At 44.0% G+C, this 12,980-nt stretch overlaps 1 protein-coding gene across 1 annotated transcript; it reads left to right on the top strand.

The window, feature by feature from the left end:
• The first annotated feature begins 8,982 nt into the window (after window positions 1–8,982).
• Window positions 8,983–10,156, top strand: CBY2 (chibby family member 2). Its single transcript, XM_066339588.1, has one exon. It carries the CDS (start codon window positions 9,116–9,118, stop codon window positions 10,028–10,030), a length of 915 nt encoding a protein of 304 aa, XP_066195685.1. The 5' UTR covers window positions 8,983–9,115; the 3' UTR covers window positions 10,031–10,156.
• Window positions 10,157–12,980: the final 2,824 nt, after the last annotated feature.

Here is a 12,980-nt window from a genome sequence, read left to right as displayed (position 1 = left end):
TGCTGCGATGAGCCAGCAGGTGCTGCTTTATGACTACATTAATGTTAATGATATCCTCTGGACACATATGAAGACAGGCAAACCTATTTCTTTCTCATTGCATTTCTCTGGGGGGATGGGTGTTCTAGTTCCAGCTATTTTTTGAGTGCCACAGCAGAGCACTTGGACAGATTGGACACTTGGACAGTGACCCTAAATTTTCACAGGGGTTTGCAGGTAATTTTGGAAAACCAGGAAACTTTTGTAACCTCCATTCACCTCAGGACATATTTTGCAGTTTTAAAGTTGAAGGAAATAGGTAAAAGGGGCTGCTTTTCTGGCATGAAATCATTCCTAGGGGTTACATAACATTTCTAAAAGTGCCTGTTTAATTGTTCCTAGGTGTGCTTAACAATTGTACCTGGGTTCTAACTGTTTATTCTCTTATTTCATTTCTGAAACCTCTCTTCTTCTGGCATACCATTAAAAGAGTACTCTGGCACCAATTTAAACCCTGGGATGAGCAGATGTTAAAACTGTGTTCCTCTAAGCAAAGTGTGCTGTGGCCCATCAAAGCATGATATGTTCTAGAAAAGGTAAACCAGTGCTCCACAGAGCTTGAAATGATCTCATTTCAGTACTCCACATTTAAGTTTAGTCATGAGCCTGTATTATTTTTTTTAATGTGCTTTTTGCATTTCTAGTTTGGCAAAATTACACTGTCTAGCACTAAGCTTCAGACATCCTTCAAGATATTTATATCTTTCATAAGATGCTTGCTTTGCACAAGCCCATCAGCTCCAGTAAAAATCTATGTGCCATTGGAAAAGGCAAAAATGCTGTGAAAGGATAGTCTTGGGAACTGAGTGCAGAGCTCTTTGCAAAAAACAGGTGAAAATGCATTTGAGATTCTCACTGGGTAAAGATTGATTCTGAAAGCCAAATCTGACTTTTAATTAGATTACCAGATGGGTCCTGTGCCTTGTTGGAAGTCTGCTCCTGCAGATCCAGTGATTTAAGAAATGGCAGTCCTTGCATGCCTGTAAGGACTGAGAGAGGTGTACTCAGCAGAGTTTGCCCATTAGAGCATGGGTACAACCCTGAGTAAACTATTCCAACATTTCTTGGAAGATGATGCATGAGTAATCAGAAAGAGAGGAGGGGGAACTGTCCGTATAAAATCTTAAGATAGTTATAGCCCTAGTGCCACAACCAGAGGTTCAGCTGCTTGGATCATGGCACTCTCTTTGTGAAACCTGATGTCCTGGGAGCTGATGGGGCTCATCTGTCAGAGAAGGGGAAGAGAGTGTCTCTGCCCATAGACTTGCCAGGCTGGCGAAGAGTGTTTTAAACTAATGTTGCCAGGGGAGGGAAGCCTCAGTCCATCCCACTCCTACCAGTGTGATGCCAGTGCCAGCCAGAGATGCTCAGAGCCTGGAGAGGGGTCACAGGTCAGCAGCAGAGCGCCTGAAGAGCAGCACAGTGTGATTCCAGCCACTCCAGACAGTAAGTCACCTTAACGGGGGGCCCAGCTGAAATGTCTTTATCAAATGCAAGCAGAATGAAGAATAAACCAGAGGAATGAGACAACTGTGCATGCCTGCAGGACAGTGGTGGGTGGATTCTGTGACTGGAGAGCTAGAATGAAGGGATATGGGCTCATTAGGAAGGACAGGGTGTGGAGACGAGGAGGAAGTGTCACCCTCAATGTCAATGACCAGCAGGAGTGCATGGAGCTCTGCCTGGGGATGTATCAGGTGTCACCTTGGAGATTATGGGTCTGGATTAAAGGGAGAGCAGGGACAAGTGACGTTGTAGTAGGGGTCTGCTATGGGTTGCCTCACCAGGAAGTGGATTAGTTCCTCTGTAGACAGGTATGAGTGATCTCATGTTCACAAGCCCTGGTCCTTATAGGGAACTTCAACCACCCTGGTGTCTCCTGGGGGAACAACAGGGCATAAACCATCCAGGGCATTCCTGGAATGCACTGATAATAACCTCTTCTCCAAGTGATAGAAGAGCCAATGAGAAGAGGTGCTAAGGTTGGACCTTGTTTTCACCAACACGAGTATCTGGTGTGGAATGTGAAGGTCAAGGGCAGCTTTGACCACAGTGACCACAAAATTATGGAGTTAGAACACTTAGGACATTGAGGAGAGCACACAACAAACTCGTTTGGACTTTGGGAAAGCAGACTTTGATCTCTTCGGAGATCCACTTGGTAGAATACCCTGGAAGGGTGATGGGCCCAGAAAAGCTGGTTAATAATCAAGGATCACCTCCTCCAAGCTCAGGAGTGATGCATCCCAACAAAGAGGAAGTCAAGCAAAAATGCTGGAAGGCCTGTGTGCATGAACAAGGAGCTCCTGGACAAACTTAAACACAGGATCTGGGTTTCCAGGTTTCTTGATAGTTCCTTGGATTTTTTATGTCGGTTTTGTGATTCTTCATGTAGTGTTGTTTACAGTAAAGGTTCTAGGAAGCCCTAATGGAATACTATTTTTTAAGATGATTGTTTCCTCTTCGGCAGAGCTTTTAAAATAAAATTAAATGGTTAGACTCCAGTTAAACAGATCTTTATTAAAGTAGGAGCTAGTCTGATAATGACCTAAATTGGTGCTATGTGGCCATCACATGTTATTTGATAAGCATTCTATTATAATTAAGAAGTGGCTAATAGACAATTAATATACAGGATTACACACTTAGCTAATTAGATGATTTAAATTTTTTTGTTAGATTAAAACATACAGGAACCCATAAATCACTATTAGAGATTGTTTAATAAGCCTGAACCCTTAATTTTCTCCCTGTCAATCAGGAAGGGAAGCACCGACTGTTCATCTCATCCAGAGAGACCTGTCACATGGAAGAGCTGCTTTCTGTTCAGAATGAGTTGAAATGCCTCCAACTCCCAAACATTGCACCTGTTTGCAGGACCTCAGAGCTCAAGTGCAGTCAGCAGAGACCAAATCAGAGCACTGGTGAGGGCTGAAGCATCTCTTGGCTGACAAGTCACTGGAAGCTCAAGTCTGCTTCCTGACCACTAGTGCCTATTGCTGTTTGGGGTTTGTGGATACCAGAGATCATGGGCAGCATGTCCAGCACAGCCTGCTGGCAGGCCTGCCCTCAGGATGTCCCAGAGAGGCCATGTGGGATACCCCATGCTCACACATGGCACGCTGAAGTGGCTGTACTCTTCCAAATTGTCCCTATGTACAGAAAGGCCAGAGAGCTCCTCCAGGGGCAATGCCAGCCCTGCCCCTGTGCCCCCAGAACAGAAACAAGTGCACCAGTGATCACTGCTTCTGGTATTTACTCACCAGTGAGCCACGGGCTGTTTCAGCAGCGTGGAGTGCTCTGTAAATTTTGATCTGTTCAGACAGAACTAGGAGAGTGACATGGTAACTGAGCTGGTTTTTGTTGGCAAGGCTCACAGAGGCACAACACACAGGAACAGCATTGACAGGAAACGGCTTAGCGTTGACCAAGAGACTGCACATGTGTTTTGATGATTTTTTTTTTTAAATATTCATAGCTAAAGTACAAAGCCAGCAAAGTGAGAATGAGATCTAAGGTGGAACAACACAAAGCCTGACATGTCTGTAAGATGTCACTTACTAGCAGTAGTGAAACATTTTGCTTCATCCTGTAAACCACGTGTGTATCACAATCAGGGGCATAAATAAGAGTGGTGTGTAGAGCCTCTTAGCTGTCATGTTTTCATGCTCAAGGCACTTTACAAGGAAGAACTAAATTCTCTTGACAGCTTGCATGAGAAAGTCAGCATCTCAAATTCATTGAGAACCTGAGGAAATGATGACTTATGCAATGTCTAAGAAAAAATTAAGATCATAGAGAAGGTATGAAAGTAGATATTTCCAGGTTTCATTTCAGCTCCCAGCTGACCAAGTGCTGACAGGAGAATATAGGGATGGTTGTTTGCACAACATTGTATGTTGTGAGGGTTACTCTGAAGCACACTGGCAGCAGCACTGTGGTAGTGTCCCTGGAAGGACCATCAGTCCAAATAGGTGATGACATAGGAGAGTCACTCGAGCCATTTGTCTCCCTGAAAAAAAACTGCTCTGGGGTTTTTCATTACTGATTTTCACAGTGCTGACCACCTCTTCCCAGGCAGAATGCAGTGCTGAGATATCACGACCTCTCCCTCCAGACACTTCATTGCCTCAGAAACTGAGAGAACACCATTTGTACTCCCTACCCAGTTATTGAGGTCAGGAGATGATTCAAGAACACTCAGATATGCAAAAGTCTCTTTAGTGACTAGGTGGGATTCACATTCAGGCTTAATGCCCTGGAGAACAGTGGATGAGTGTGTGATGAGACCAGCCTGCACTAGCACAGAGGCTGGCATTTCAAAAGCACAAATATGTTTGGCATGGTAGAAAGTGGTGGCAGACACTTTTGGTTTTATCAGAAAAAGATTCAGGAACTTTTTACTAAAAAACCCACACACAGACAATTCTGACTTCTGACACTTTACCAGATCTTCTATCCCAAAAGCAAAGGATGAAAAAGGCTGACATTTACTGCAGGTACATGCCACTGTCTAATAGAAAGGAGGCTGGTACGGGGTCTTCAAAGTCCTTCTTGCAAAATCTTCATGGCAGCAGCTCATACCTTCCTCTTCCCCCTGGCTTTCAATCCGTCACTGGATGGTGACCTCTTGCACCCCAGCATGGAGCATGGAGAATATTATATGTGTGTGTCTGGGATCGAACACTTCTTCCCACTGGATCCTTTCTAGAACCAGACAATCTCCAAGAAGAAGGACAGCAAAGTCAGCTGAGCAGCCTGGTATAAAGTGTGCAGGTAGGATAGGGAAAAATCTTTGGTTCCAATTAATATTTAATTCTTTGTATAGTGAAACATTTTTGAGAAATTGAGTGGTCTGAGGCTGTGGACAAAACACTCAGCTGGCAAGTTAGTTCAAACCCTTCTTACAGAGCAGGGGTTACTTGTCTTTTGGCAGGCAGTGGAACACACTCAGCATTATTTCTGCCTTTGCAATCTTGTGAGTGACACCTCAGTCCTTTTGAGAGCCCAGCTCAGAAATCAGTGTAGTTGCTATTAAAAATTCTGCTGTGAGCTCTTGCAGCATTTCCAATTCTGATGTGTGTAAACACATCTGATAATATTAAATTTGATCCAAATGTATTGGCATTTGAATTCTTAATTTTCAGCAAAAAAATGACTTGGCAGAAGAACTTTACAAAACTTTAAGGAAAACACTGCATAAGAAAAGCAAAGGTACACTCACTACCAGCTTAGTTCTCCATGGTTCTGGTTTAAGCAGATTTTGCCTGCTGATCAGTCCTGTGCTGCACCTCTCTCTATTAATTCAGTTTCTAGTCAGTTCTTTGACCTTAAAATGTTCATCAGAGGTCACTTTCAGTGTTCATAGCCCCAGTTCTGCAGAAGTTCAGACTGGACATTTCAGTCACCTCTCCTGAAAAATGTCTGCACTGAGTAGCACCCTTAAATTCTCATCTGATGGCAAGCCAAACACAAGCAGCCCATGACAAAATTTTTTCTCTTTCCAGAGCATTTTTCTGTTTTCCTGTACAGGATCCTGGAGTTCAAATAAAGAAGGATGCTCCCTGGGGAGTTGCCATAGTAACCTATGATGTCTTTTTGTTGTCTAAGATTAAACATAAGCAAGGGAGCAATTACAGGGAAGAATTTTATACCTGAATTTATAATTTTCATTTAACACCAAAGCTGAACTGTATCTCCAAGTTCCTAAAGCAATAGCAGTCACCTTGAGGCTGATGTCAGCTTGATAATTTTCACTGGAAAAGAAATTAAATGCTGTATTTATTATTCAAGAACCCTGATTAGGAAAAAAAAAATTCTACTTCCGAAAGATGTAGCAAATAAGAAAGACTTCATTAGAGATGTAAGGATGTGGAAGTGGCTACTACAAATAATATCTAAACCTGCAATGTGTGAATGCCTTATATATTCTATTTTCTTCTTAACAGGCTTCAGTTACAGTCTGCTCTTAAACTTACAGTCAAAAAAGAACTTCACGTTGTCCTCAGAAAATAACTTCAACTCTCCCAGCGCATACAAAAAGTGATTTTTGAACATATCAGCATCAGTTCAACAACAAACAGAATTTGAAAATTCAGAATAAATGCAAAATTTGTTTTAAGAGGGTGTGAGGGAGAAAAAAAAATCTGTCCAAACAGTTCTCAGTTATGAGCATCAAAGGGAGCTCGGGAAGTCCGGGTTCAGGAAAGGGCATGGGAGCCGAGCTAGCAGAGAGGTCATCTCCATGAGGAATGACCCGGAGGAGCGGCGCTGGGAAAAGCCGGTGCGGTGAGGCCGGCGGGGAAGGAGCGCAGCAGTGAGCGGGGAGGGCAGGAGCTCAGCCGCGGCAGGCTCGGGACAGGCGGCTGCTTCTGGGGAAAGGTCCCTGCCAGCGCTCCCATCAGCCTCCATCCCCTGTCCCTGTCCCCCGCTGGCATCCCGCCGCCTCTGGACACCCGGCAGCAGCGAGACCGCAGGCCGGGCCCTTCGCTGGGCTCCGGGAGAGGGAACGCGGCCGGCCTCTGAGAGGTGAGCTGTGCGATGCTGTGCCCAGCCCGCCGCGCCGCCAGCGGCCCCCCACACGGCCGCCCGGCATTGCCGGGGATGGTTCAGAGAGGGGGGAAAAATTATATGGGAGGTGGTGAAGACTCGAAGCGTTTCTCTAAAGCTTGGGTCGATGTCTCCCTGGCAGTGTAAAAGAGCTGACAGGGCCACTGTCAAGTTTAATTGTCCCCAAGATAATGTCCTTCAAAGTCGTATATATTATGCGTTTCTGTTGGTCGTGAAAATGTGCAATCTAAACACTTCATCTGGAAGTGGCTTTAAGAGCTGTAGCTGCTTGTTCAAGACTGGCACACGGGTCTGGGCTTCTGATGCTGGATGTGTTCTGCATCTTCCCTGGATCATTAGGGGTCTGTTCCCTCCGTGGCTGATTCGCCCTCTGCCCCTTCATGCCCAACCACACCCCATTTTGGGGCTTTTTTTGGGGAAAAAATGGGACTGGGCACCCCAACAGAATGGGATGTGTTGGGAAGGCTGTAGGGGAAAGAATGTAAGGGAGGGAGCACTGCATGGCTCTGGATATAGTGTAAGTGGAAAAAAAAAAAGTCCAAAACAGAGTTTTTGGGAAATACCTTTTTAGCAGAAGAATGATATCATGAAAACACAAGTCTGACATGAGATAAAGCTGCAGATGATGTGGAAGACAGCCCTGAAACTCAGACAGTGATAGTAAACAGGTTGTGATAAAATCTAATGTTATTCCAAACAGACCTATATTGCAATAGCCCTCTCCTAAATGAAGGAATTTTGGATTTTAAATGAAGCAGTAATTTTATGAGCGTTTGGACAAGCTTGGGAAGGGCATTTAGGGTGCATCTGTGGATGTTGGCTCTCAGAAGTAACTTGGAGGAGCCTGCAGTGCTGTTTGGTGGAGATGACAGGGAAAGGGGAGAGCAACAGGTTCTGAAAAGGAGAGGACAACAATAGGACAGGGGTGCACAGTGTGATGGCAGAGCTGGAGGCTATGAGGGGCTTGTGTGTGGTGGGCACCTTCTGCTTAATGCTTGGGGTAGACATATGAGGGCAAGATTCATGAAGGCAAAACTCTCCTTACAGAGAGAAAGGCAGAACTGGGCTCTCCAAGGGACAGCAGGGAAGCTGGGAGACCTCAGCAGGGAAATACAACTGAGTGAAATTTGGCAAGTAACTTTTTTTTTTTTTTTTTTTTTTTTTTTAACTAGAAAAAGGCACAGTTCTCTTGTTAGAAACTCTGTGCAGAAACCCTGAGAATTCCAACAATTTGGTTACAAAAAATAGTTCAACTTCGGATCAAAAGACTTCATCATGAAAATCACATAAATATCATTTTGGTTAAAGCTGCAGAAAGCAAGTGTTTCTTTCGCACAAAACAATAATTTTTGATTGTTTGGTTGGCCTTTTTTTTCTTTTTTTTTTTTTCCATGTAAAAGACTGAAATCCTTCATCTGCCCCAGTTCACTCATGGTTAGAAGGTGATTTAAGCTGCAATATTTTGGGTAGAGGACGGGAGAGGAGAGTGTTCAACAGATAAGTCTGAGGTTTCTGTGTCTGAAATGAGAAGCATTAGAGGTTTGGCCCTGCAGTATGGATTTTAGAGATGAATTTTCTGATGATGTGAAAAAGAAGCAGATGGACTGTAGGAAAAAGATAAGCAATCACTGTTGCAGGGCTAGAAAGCAAGAGAAATAACAGACCTATCAAAGGGTATAAAGAGGAAGAGTGATGGGAGAAATGAGAATGAAAGGTGGAGAATTATCTATGGTTTGCGACAGTTTTTGGACCATGGTGATGGGAGCTTGTCAAAAAACCTCGCAAAGAGCAACAGAGCTGTCTTGGTCCTGATGTCCCAAAGCTTTGGTTTGGAGTTTCAAATGATCTGTGCATATTGTGGATTTTAAGATCAAAAAGCAAAACTGCCACTGCATCCTGTTAACACAGGCTATTCAGCATCAGCAAGAAAAACCTGCTGTCAAGGCCAGATATTTTCTATGAACCTTTAAAAATGCTTTATTTTGAAAGTTTGTTTCAGCCTCATAACAATTTTTAATGTCTTTGTGCATCAATCATTTGGGAGCAAGCTGTTCTGAGGCAGAAAATATTCTTGTATTTTATTCCCTTACAGGTCTGTAAAAATGAGGTAGAGGGATAAAGGGAAAGTCCAGGTTTTTATTAGAAAGCTTTTAGTGCTGCCATAGTGCTGCTTTATCTACTAATGCAAATTTTCTCAGCTTCTATCAACTATCAGGTATCTGGTGGATTCCTTTCCTTTCAGCATCAAAGGGGTAACATGGTTAACTGTAAGAACTGATTTATTTGCTTGTTCCTGTCATTAATGTAGTTTAACACTGATTTGAAATTTTGGCAGTAAACCTACACATTTATGTTCCCTGTTCTTTCAGTCCTAATCAAGCTTCTCCAGCCCCACTGTGTCACCTGCTCCTTGACAGTGGTCAGTGGCCTCTTGTAGAAGCCCTGGAAGAAGCCTTTTCCCACAGTCCTCCTCAATTTGCTAAAGAAGGGCCAGAAGAACCAGGGCATGCAGCACACTGAGCCTGAGACAGACTACATCACCCCTCAGGTGAAGACAAAGGGTGAGATGTTAGTCTTTACTGACAGGAAATGGGTGAATGACATCTACTGCCAGCCACCCTTTCCTTCCCACCAGAAACTCTTTACCAGGAAGGCACAGAATGAGTGGAACATCTGGGAGGAGAACAGAGCACTCTGGCAGGAAAACCAAGTCCTCTGGATCAAAAATAGGGTGCTCTGGGAAGAAAACAAGGCCCTACGATATCTCCAGTCCCAGAACAAATCTGTTCAGGTAATTTACACAGATGCTATCCAGCGAAGCCTCAAGAACAAAAATAAGCCTTTTCCACTCTTCCAAGAGAAGAACACAGGCTTTCAGTTCAGCCTGGGCAACAAAGCTCTCCAGGCAGTCCAGGAAAAGCATAAAATCTTTCAGAATTTCCAGCAGAAGAATAAAGCACTTGCTGTTACATGGAAAGACCGAAAAGGCATCACAGTCCATGAAGAGAGCAAAGAAGCCAGCTCAGATCTTCAGGAGAACACTAAAAACATTGCAGCTGTGGGAAAGGGTAACCCAGTCCTCCAGCAGAAACAGGAAGGTAAAAGGAAGAGCCCTACTCCAACTCAGAATAAGATCAAGTGTGCCCCAAGTATGCTGGGAGAGCATGAGATCCTCCAGGTTCTCCAGGATTTATATAAGCTCCTCCACACCTTCCTGAAAAGGAACCATCCCCCTGGGGAGAAACAATGCTGCCACAATCTCTATGATGTGAACAGATCCTTCCAAGAAGATTACAACAAACTGAAGGTGCAGCTGAATGCTGTGAAAAACACTGTGTCAGACATTACGGCTCAAATGGATATGCTGGAAAAGGAGATCATTGCCATCACTTCCCCTATGTATGAAGAAGCTGGCAACTGAGCATCAGCTTGGAGACATGTGAAGCTTGGGGCTAAGAACTGCTAGTTCAGTTCCCAGAAAGCTTCTCTCCTTTTTCAGGAAACCTAATAGAATCCCAATAGAGCCTGAAGACATCCGGGGAACATCGCGTCTTTCTGAAACTTTCTTGCACTACTTAAATAGATTTCACCTTCTGGTTATATGGTGTAGGTGACTGTCATGAATTTGCCTGGTGTCAGAAATCATTTTTTTCAGCTTTTTTTTTTGTTTTTGTTTTTCAAAGTTTCTAATAATAAGGCCTAGATTTTTCAGAAGGTAATTGCTTGAGGATCTCAATTCTGATTACAGTGTGCCAGCTTGTAGTCCAAGGACACACTCACAGGCTCTGGTAAAAAAGCGTTGATTAATAAAGGAGGATCCCTCTTCCGAGACATCATGGTGGGGGCCACAGGAGGGAATGAAGCAGGCAGCAGGACTTCTCCTGCACAGAGCAGTGAGATCCCTCTTGATTTCTTGGATAGTCAGATAAAGCAGGTTTTTAGAAAGAAGGTTGCCAAAAGCAGCATTTTGACGGCCATTCTGTGGCTTAAGCCAGTATTTAGAAGGCCATCTACTCACACTACAATGGACAAGGCAGTCTTCCATGATCTGCTGACACAGAAGATGAGAGCCTTTTGATCTGCCCAGGTTTGAAATCCTGGTCTAGTCTCAACTGTGTGGCCAGAGGGGCTTGAAATGCATTTCCTCTGTCTTAGTCTGGATGCAGTGCACTTTGTCACAATCTTTCAGGTAGAATATGGGAGCCTTTAAGTAATCTGACAAGACAGATTCAGGGAGACTTTTGCAGAGCAATTGTAGGAGCATTACCGTAAAGCAAAGGGGAGGTTACAGTGAGGTTTATCCGTTGCAACAGGACCCTGAAAGCAAGTTTTTACTCTAGTTTACAAGTCTCTAAGTGACTTGGCAACGAATTACCTAAAGCATGAATTATCTTTCAGCTTGTATTTCACTCAGACAGCACCATGCCAAGTACAAGTGATGACTGTTTACATCAGAGGCTTAAAAAAAAGGTTTTTTATTCTGCTGTTGGGGCTTTGGGGTGCTGAGGCAAATCCCTTGTGCATGAAGTTAAATGGCTGGCTCTCATCGGTGCAGGTAGGGCTGCATCTGTAAAGATCATGTGAGAAGAAGAGGAACAATGCTCATTAGTAGATGGATGTGCAGACAGTAAGTTGCTCCTGCTTAATGACTGGGTCACAGCTATTAATGAACACCTCAGCACTGTGCTGGGGAACACATTCATGTTCTGTGCCTTCAGACAAGCTGCTTTTCTCTTTCCCTTCTCCCTCACCAGGTTTGAACATAACATTTGGTAAGAGGGAGAAACAAGATTGTGAAGATGCTAACGCAGATGTTCAGAGGAGGGTAGCAGTAGTAAAAATCTCTGATCATGTATTCATATCCTACCAAACTAATTCATGCCCCCTTAGAAGAAATAAACTGCTCTTTTGCCAGTGGTCAGAATCCTGACTCCTGCCATGTCCCTATACATGGGTAAGAAAGACAGTTGGGAGTGAATCTTTCCATCAGGTGATTGGGAGGGAGACACCTCATCTAATGTCAGGTGTCCATCCAGGACAGGACATCTAGAACTCAGCTAGTCTCCCTAGGCTTCCTTTCAATCCTGTAGGAAGGAATGGGCACGTTCAGGCTGTGATTAATCTGGCTCCTATTAGACTAAAAGTGGGCTGTGTCACCAGCTGGAGTCCCTTGTTTCTCTCTGTTGCCTCTATAATTACTTCGAGGACAATTAACTCCAACTTAGACATTTGGTTTGGAGCTCTCTGAGTGAGAAACTTGGCAGTTCCAGGCAGAGGAGATGCTTCATCAAGTGGTGAAGTGGCACAAGCTTGGGAGTGTGTCCCAGACCCTGGCTTTGCTTTCTGTGAGATGCCTTCATTACGCAGATGACTCAGATCTCTCCATTGTGTGGAGAAATTATTACTTTGTGAATAAAATTTAGTTAGTTTGGGCAGAGCTTAAATATCATGCACACATGTAGGATCCTGAGGGGAACACACTACTTCTCCTGAATGTTAATGATGTTTCTGGTAGGAATTAGGTTTTGTAAGTCCTTTGCATTTTGATAATTTCTTTAGATCTTTGGTCTTCCAGGTTGTAGACAAGCCTATACTTGGCATATATTTTTTGGCATCTCTCACAGAGAAGTTCAATTTCTCATTCCTTCAAGTTTTCTCAAGTCTGTCAAGTGAGATGACAATGTCCATAAAAGACTGCACAGCACTTAATCTTGCAGAGGACTCTGCTGTTCAAACTCTCTGTCCTGGTTTAGAGCAAATTTGGGAGGAAACCTCCAAAGGGGTCCGTCTTGAAAGTAAATTCAAGCAGCCTGCCCTTTCCCCACTGGTTCAGGAGACATAAATCTCCTCCAAAAAAAGTTGAAAAAACTGTTTATTTAACAAGCAAAATACTCACAAACGTGGAAAATGAATAATATTAAAGAAGGGAACCTCTCATTGTTCTGAAGAGATGGCAAATTCAGAGAGAGTCCTTGTCTTGGAGTGTGGCTTGGCTCACTCAGTCTCTCATCAGTGCCTCCTGTGCTGGAAAATGCCATCCCGGGTCCTGGTGGGCCCCAGGTGTGAGCTCCCGGGGTTTTTCTGGGTTTTCAGTCCAGAGCAGGGATGAACAGCTCCAAGAAACAGAAAAGCCACAGTCTGGGGAATTTCTCTGCTTCAGCTTGCTAAAAAACTAACTAAAAACAAGGGAGAGCTCTCTCCTTCTGTCTGTGCTGCAGACAGCACAGTCCTTGAGAAGGAGTGTGGGAGAGCAAGTGGAGTTTCTGAAAACAAACTCCACACTTTTTCTCCCCACTTTGCTCTCAGAACCAGTCCTAAGGGTGCAGAACTTAATATCCAGCATAAACAGAACAGACAATTAGGGTTACAAG

The sequence above is a fragment of the Sylvia atricapilla genome, chromosome 2 (genome assembly GCF_009819655.1).
Source record: "Sylvia atricapilla isolate bSylAtr1 chromosome 2, bSylAtr1.pri, whole genome shotgun sequence".
NCBI classification, from domain to species: Eukaryota; Metazoa; Chordata; class Aves; order Passeriformes; family Sylviidae; genus Sylvia; species Sylvia atricapilla.
The sequence above is the reverse complement of the archived record's forward strand: the minus strand, read 5'-3'. Positions and strand labels throughout refer to the sequence as shown.